This window comes from Apteryx mantelli, chromosome 39, assembly GCF_036417845.1.
Source record: "Apteryx mantelli isolate bAptMan1 chromosome 39, bAptMan1.hap1, whole genome shotgun sequence".
Classification (NCBI taxonomy): domain Eukaryota; kingdom Metazoa; phylum Chordata; class Aves; order Apterygiformes; family Apterygidae; genus Apteryx; species Apteryx mantelli.
The window spans coordinates 471,138-478,023 of NC_090016.1; the positions used below are offsets into that span (position 1 = coordinate 471,138).

At 63.1% G+C, this 6,886-nt stretch overlaps 2 protein-coding genes across 2 annotated transcripts; one reads left to right on the plus strand and one right to left on the minus strand.

The window, feature by feature from the left end:
• Window position 1: 1 nt before the first annotated feature.
• TOX4 (TOX high mobility group box family member 4) lies at window positions 2–3,337 on the minus strand. The gene is made up of 9 exons (XM_067314976.1): window positions 3,273–3,337; window positions 2,657–2,725; window positions 2,280–2,522; window positions 1,885–2,199; window positions 1,505–1,780; window positions 1,356–1,427; window positions 575–1,255; window positions 303–466; window positions 2–203 (listed from the first exon to the last, which is right to left on the minus strand). Exons 1-9 carry the CDS (start codon window positions 3,276–3,278, stop codon window positions 140–142), a joined length of 1,890 nt encoding a protein of 629 aa, XP_067171077.1. The 5' UTR covers window positions 3,279–3,337; the 3' UTR covers window positions 2–139.
• Window positions 3,338–3,413: 76 nt separating this feature from the next.
• RAB2B (RAB2B, member RAS oncogene family) lies at window positions 3,414–6,136 on the plus strand. Its single transcript, XM_067314988.1, has 8 exons — window positions 3,414–3,864; window positions 4,732–4,803; window positions 4,922–4,989; window positions 5,089–5,171; window positions 5,258–5,350; window positions 5,456–5,567; window positions 5,815–5,883; window positions 5,976–6,136. Exons 1-8 carry the CDS (start codon window positions 3,819–3,821, stop codon window positions 6,078–6,080), a joined length of 648 nt encoding a protein of 215 aa, XP_067171089.1. The 5' UTR covers window positions 3,414–3,818; the 3' UTR covers window positions 6,081–6,136.
• Window positions 6,137–6,886: the final 750 nt, after the last annotated feature.

Here is a 6,886-nt window from a genome sequence, read left to right on the forward strand (position 1 = left end):
TCCCCGCCACACCGCTCCTCCACCCCACCCGCTTTAATGGAAATCAGAGAGGAAATCGCACCCGCAGGAAATTGCGGCCGTAGAAAGAAAAGGAAAAAAAAAAATGAGAAAAAGTCCGTGCAGGGCCCCCGGGCGGGGGCTATTTCACGAAGACGACGCTGTTGCTGGAGTTGCGGGATGCCAGCCAGGCAAGGAAAACGTCTCTGCAGGGTGGAAAAAGGGAGGGGGGGATAATCAATGAGGATGTTAGCAGTGGCGAGGTGGGGGACACGCGCATCGCAGACGCGTCCTCGCGCACTCACCGGCAGTGTTTCACCACGCACTCGCTGCTGCAGTACTCATTGTCCCAGTCGCTGCTGGCCACTGGCGGGTTCTCGCAGCCCGAGCGCACACAGCGTGGCCGTGGCGACTCCGCCGCTGGCGACTCGGCCACCAGCTCCACCGCCATCTGCGTGGGCGACTCCACCTGCCCCGGCGAGCGGAGCAAAAATTAAAAAAGTTATTTTTTCCCTTTGTGCAATAAAACCCCCCCGCACAGAGCAGATGGGGAGAAAGATGGTTTTTTCGTGCTCACCTCCGGCACCACGTCGGCCGTGATCATCTCCACGGGCTCCGGTGAGGCCTGCAGCTCAGCGCTGGCAGTGGCAGCGCGCTCAGGGCTGGCCTCCTCCTCCTCCTCCGCTGCCGCTGCCAGCGCCAGCGGCTGGATCTGCAAAGCTGGCGGCGGCAGGATCTTGATCTGCAGCGGCGGCGGCGGCTGCTGCGGCTGCTGCAGGTGCAGGCGGGCTTTCTGCTGCGCCGGCGGCTGCTGCATGGCCTGCAGCGGCGGCGGCGGCTGCAGCACAGCCACCTGCTGCGCCGGCGGCTGCGGTGGTGGCATCTGCTGCAGCGGCGGTGGCTGCAGCCGGGGCAGCTGCTGCTGCTGCTGCTGCTGCTGCTGCTGCTGCGCGGCGGCGGCGGCAGCAGCGGCCGCCTGCAGCACCGAGCGGGTGACAATCTGCGTGGCCCCCGCTGCCGCCGCCGCCGCCCCCAGCTGCAACCCCCCCCGCGAGGTCACCACCGTGGCAGGGATGACGGTGACCACGCCGCCCTGCGAGGACACGGCCAGCGAGGAGGGCAGCATCTGCTTGGGGATGATGATTTTGGTGATGCTGGGTGGTGGGGCCGGCGCAGGGGCTGCCGGCGAGGCCTCCGGGGCTGCCACCGCTGCCGGCGATGTGGGGCCGGGCTCCAGCTCCACCGTTTCCACCGAGGTCTGCGGGGAGAAGCAGCAGCGAGCGGTCAGCACGGCTCGGCAGCCTCCAACGTCTCCCCTCCATCGCAGAAAACATCCCCTCTGCCACGCTGGGACGCACCTGGATGGCCCGATACGCTGCCAGCGCCTTCAGGTATTCTTTCTTGGCTGCCTCTGTCTTCCGCTTGTAAACCTGCCGTGGAAAAAGAGAACAGGCGGCAGCTCCCGAAACGGAGGCTCCCCGCCTTCCCGTCCCCGCTCCTCTCCCACCTGCTTCTGCTCCTCGCCCAGGCTGTCCCACATGGAGGCCACGATCTTGGAGACCTCCCCAAAGGTGGCGTTGGGGTTCTGGCCCTTGATGGCGGCCTGTGTGTCGCGGAAAAAGAGGGCGTAGGCCGAGACGGGCTTCTGTGGCTCATTGGGGTCCTTCTTCTTCTTCTGCTTCTTGGGGGGCTTCTGCTTGCGCCCAGGGTCCAGCACCAGCGTGGCCGCAGCAGCAGCAGCGGGTGGCGGCGGTGGCGTTGGCGTCTTTTGGGCTGGGGCTTGCTAAAAGAACAAAAAAAGCAAAAAAAACGGGGGAGAAGAAAATAAAATGGGTTGGAAGAACGTAAACAAAACAATGTTGAAGAACGATTTGGGGAGCTCCTCACCCGCCTGAACTCCTCGGCCTCGTCCTCCTGCAGGGAGCCAGCAGGGGACGGCGTGGGGGAGAGACGCTCCTGGGGCGAGCGGGCCGGAGCCGGTGGCAGCACAGTGCCGGTGCCGCCGTTACCGCCGCCATTGCTGTTGCCGTTGCCGCCGCTGGCGCCCAGGCTGAGCCCCAGCTGTGAGCTCAGCTCCGACTGGTCGATGGTGGTGAGCTGCCCATGGCCCAGCAGCCCGCCAGGGCTCATGGCCGCCATGGGTACATCGATGGTCACCGGCGGGTTGGCGCTGTACTGCGCCCCCATGGAGTGATCCAAGTCCTAAAAACGCAGGTGTTGCATTGCGGGATTTCGTCCTGATTTGCGGATCGAGCACACCACAGCCACCACCGCCACCTTACCATGGACAAGCCGCCGGAGAGCAGCCCGCCACCCTGCTCCATGAGGCCGTGGCTCATGCCCACCGGCATGTCCAGTGCCTGCACCCCGTACTGGGCGGAGAAGCCAGCATCGGCAGCACTGCCAGGGTCGCCCAGGTCGTCGAAGTGGCCCACCACGTCGGAGACAGCCAGCGAGGGGTCAGCGTCCAGGGCGATGGGGGGGATCTCGAACTCCTCATCGCCCAGGCTGGGCGTGTGGAAGGTCTAGCGAGGCGAGAAGTAGAAGGAGAAAGGAGGAAGGAGAAAAGGTGCCGTGCAGCAGCTCCCCCCCCCCGTTTCCTCCACCAGTCGCCCCCCCCGAAGGTGTGACACCCCCCCCCACCGGCCCCAGGCCTCACCTCGGCCCCCGTCAGGAAAGGGTGCGCAGTGCCAGTGATGGCCAGGTAGTTGTCGTTGCCTCCGGGGAACTGCCGGGTGATTCGGGAGGGAGGGGAAAATGGATATGGGTGAGAGGGGGAGCAGGGCCCCAGTGCTCCCCCTCAGAGCCCTCACCACCCTCCCAGTGCCCCCATCTCCCCTCTGTAGCCCCCAGCACCCTCCCAACATCTCCATCTCTCCCTAATAGCCCCCATCTCCCCCCCAGTACCTCTGTCTCTCCCTAGACATCCCCCAGTACCTCCCAGTACTCCCCTCTCCCCCAGACAGTCTCCAGCACCCCCAGTGCCTCCCTCTCCCCCTAGACAGCCCCCAGCACCCCCAAATAGCCCACAGGACCCCACACAGTGCCCCCATCTCCCCCCAGTAGCCCCCAGCAACCCCCAATAGCCCCCATCTCTCCCCCAGTGCCCAGATCCCGCCGGCGGAGCCCCCTCACCGGGCCCCCATCCCCATGGCAACGCCCCCCCCGCCCCCGGAGGACCCCCAGCGCCAGCCAAACCGCCCCCCAGCCCCACGGCAGCGCCGCCCCGGGCCCCGGAGCCGCCGAGCACCGGCCCCCGCCCCGGCCTCGCTCACCTCCATGGCTCCGCCGCCGAGCCAGAGTCTCCCCGCGATGCGGTTCGGCCCCCCGACCCCGGAAGCGGAAGTCCCGCCCCCCGCACGTCACCGCGCCTCAGGACGCTTCCGGCGCGCCGGCCATAGAGGCGGCCTCCCACTCTCCGCACCCGGCAGGGGGTAATAAAAGGCGGCGGGAGGGGGAGAGACTCGCGTTTGAGTCTTCTCTGTCCTTCCTGGCCTAGAAGCGCCACAGCGGGAGCGCTGGAGCCGGCGGCACCCTGCCCCAGAGCACTCTGCTTCTGCCTAGAGCGCCGCCGGAAGTCGGAGCAGTAGAGGCGAGTGGGCGGTTAGAGCGTCACCGGAAGCCGGGGCAGTAGAGGCGAGCAGGCGGGTAGAACGCCACCGGAAGCCGGGGCAGTAGAGGCGAGCGGGCGGGTAGAACGACGCTGGAAGTCGGAGCAGTAGAGGCAGCCTGGCGGCCAGAGCGCCGCCGGAAGCCGGAGCAGTAGAGGCAACCGGCCTCCAAGGACAGAGAGGCCCTGGGCGGACCTGGTTACGGGCATCATGTCTTACGCGTATCTGTTCAAATACATCATCATCGGCGATACCGGTACCGGGCTGGGTGGGGTGGGGTGGGGGGGCGAAAAGGGAGGGCAGAAAAGGGCTGAGGGGTTAGAAGAGCCGGGGGGGGCCAGAAAGGGGCTGGGTGGGTAGAAGGGGTGTGAGATTGGGGCGGGTGGGGGCAGGGAGGGGCAGAAGGGGGTGGGATTGGGGCTGGGGGGCAGAAAGGGACTGGGGGGCAGAAGGGGGGGTGAGATTGGGGCTGGGGGGGCAGAAAGGGACTGGGGGGCAGAAGGGGGGTGAGATTGGGGCTGGGGGGGCAGAAAGGGACTGGGGGGCAGAAGGGGGGTGAGATTGGGGCTGGGGGGGCAGAAAGGGACTGGGGGCCAGAAGGGGGGTGAGATTGGGGCTGGGGGGCAGAAAGGGACTGGGGGGGCAGAAGGGGGGTGAGATTGGGGCTGGGGGGGGCAGAAAGGGACTGAGGGGGCAGAAGGGGGGTGAGATTGGGGCTGGGGGGGCAGAAAGGGACTGGGGGGCAGAAGGGGGGTGAGATTGGGGCTGGGGGGGCAGAAAGGGACTGGGGGCCAGAAGGGGGGTGAGATTGGGGCTGGGGGGCAGAAAGGGACTGGGGGGGCAGAAGGGGGGTGAGATTGGGGCTGGGGGGGGCAGAAAGGGACTGAGGGGGCAGAAGGGGGGTGAGATTGGGGCTGGGGGGGACAGGAAGGAACTGGGGGGGAAATGGGGATCTCTGGGATTTTCTAGGGGTGAAAGGGGAATGTGGAAGGAGGCAGGAGGAAGCTGGGGAGAGCAGCTAGGATTTAGGAAAAGGGGGGTATTTGGGGAGGGGGGAGCTAGGTCTTGGTGCTTGCCGAACTCCCTCCGTGTGTCCATCCATGCATCTGCCTGGCACCTGCAGGCGTCGGGAAGTCCTGCCTGCTGCTGCAGTTCACAGACAAGCGCTTCCAGCCCGTCCACGACCTGACCATCGGTGAGCAGCTCCTGAGCCTCCCCCCAACTCCCAGACCGCCCCCAGCGAGGAGCTTCCCAGCTCCAGGGGCCCCCAGCCGGCATGAGGGGACATCTCCTATTGCGTCCCATCTCCACAGGTGTTGAGTTCGGAGCGCGCATGATCAGCATTGACAACAAGCAGATCAAGTTGCAGATCTGGGACACGGTGAGAGCTGGGCGCCGCTGAGAGAAGGACCCAGCCTTGCACGAGAAGTGCTTTATTTTTTTCTTATATTCCCTTTTTTGTTTGTTGTTTTTTTTCCAGGCTGGACAAGAGTCTTTTCGCTCGATCACACGTTCCTATTACCGGGGAGCCGCCGGGGCGCTGCTGGTCTACGACATCACCAGGTACTGCCGGCCGTCTGACCACGCCGGCAGGACGGGAATGGGGGAGTCAGCTCTGCCCTCGCCCAGCTTTTTCCACCGCCCTGCAGGCGCGAGACCTTCAACCACTTAACGTCCTGGCTGGAAGACGCCCGCCAGCACTCCAGCTCCAACATGGTCATCATGCTCATCGGGAACAAGAGGTAAAAGCCAGGGAGCGAGGGTTTATTTTCTGGCCGCACCGAATGGGGTGGCCGGGGGGGGTGGGTTTGTCTCACCCCCTCCACCGACTCCGCCGGCCTCGGCAGCGATCTGGAGTCGCGGCGGGACGTGCGGAAGGAGGAGGGCGAAGCCTTCGCCCGGGAGCACGGGCTGGTCTTCATGGAGACGTCGGCTAAGACGGCGGCCAACGTCGAAGAGGTGAAGGAAATTATTTTAGCCGGGGAGCTTTTACTTTTATATGTGTGTGTATGTAGATACGTGTGCGTGTATATGTGTGTATATATATATATATATATATATACATATACACACACATGCCTTTATCCTTTTCCGCCTGGAGAAATGCTGTGGGAGATCCCCCCTCGGGGACCCAGGGCAGCCGGTTTTCCTTCCCTTTTTTTTTCCTTTTTTTTTTTTTTTTTCTTTTCTTGCCTCTCATTTGCAGGCTTTTATCGATACGGCCAAGGAAATTTACCGCAAGATCCAGCAGGGCTTGTTCGATGTGAGCAACGAGGTGGGCGCCCGAGGAGGAGGAGGAAGGGGGGAGCGGCTCCGCGCCTGCCCCCACCGCCTCCCTCATGCTCCTTTTCCCTTTTCCTCTTCCAGGCCAATGGCATCAAAATCGGCCCGCAGCAGCCCGTGGGGATGGCGCCGGGATCCGCCGCCCGGCACGGCACTCCGGGCTCAGGAGACGGCTCCAGCTGCTGCTGAGGGCGCTGGATCCCGATTGGATCCGATCCGATCTTCCCTCCATGGCTTGGGGGGGGGGGGGGGGCACGAGGACGGCGGCCCCGAGCCCTCATGGCACCGTGTTATTTTTCCTCACCCTTCAGAGCTCAAGGCTGCCCCGCGTCAGTGCCTTTTTTCCCCCCCGATTTCCACTGCCGCCAAGTGCGTTTCTTGCTGCCGGAGGGGATCTGGGGGTGGCTCGTCGGCTCCTGTGGCTTTAGCACCGTCTCTGCTGCCTGTAAACAAGCTTTTCCTTATTTCTTAATGCCATTTCCCGCTCGCGGTGGGCTTTCCTTGTCGCTATATGCCACTGTGCCGCCAGCCGGCTCCATAAATCCGAAACATCCCTCAAACCACAATATTTTGGGGGCAGAAATTCCCACCCTGGAGCCCCGCTCGTCACAGCAGCGCCCCGATTTCCTTTCTGCCTCATTCCCATGAATAATCCCGTTCCTCCTCCTGCCAAAATTAACCTGTTTTTTCCCCTCTGATAAGTTTTGCTCCAATAAGAAGAAAAAAACTGACAGCCCGACGCGGCCCCAATGTACCCGTGTAAATTTTTGAGGTGATACGGGTTGTTTTCTTCTTATTTTATTTATTTTTTTTTAACTTGCAGCGATGGAGGGGAGGATGAGTGGTCGGGATAAAATGCTTTGGCCAAAATCACGGCGTTTTGCCCTCTTCCTCCTCAACACAGAAAAACAAAAAAACCCAAAACACAAAAAAAACCCAGCAAAACACATACAGAAAAAAATGGAAAATACGTATGTTTTTCTTCTGAAACAATG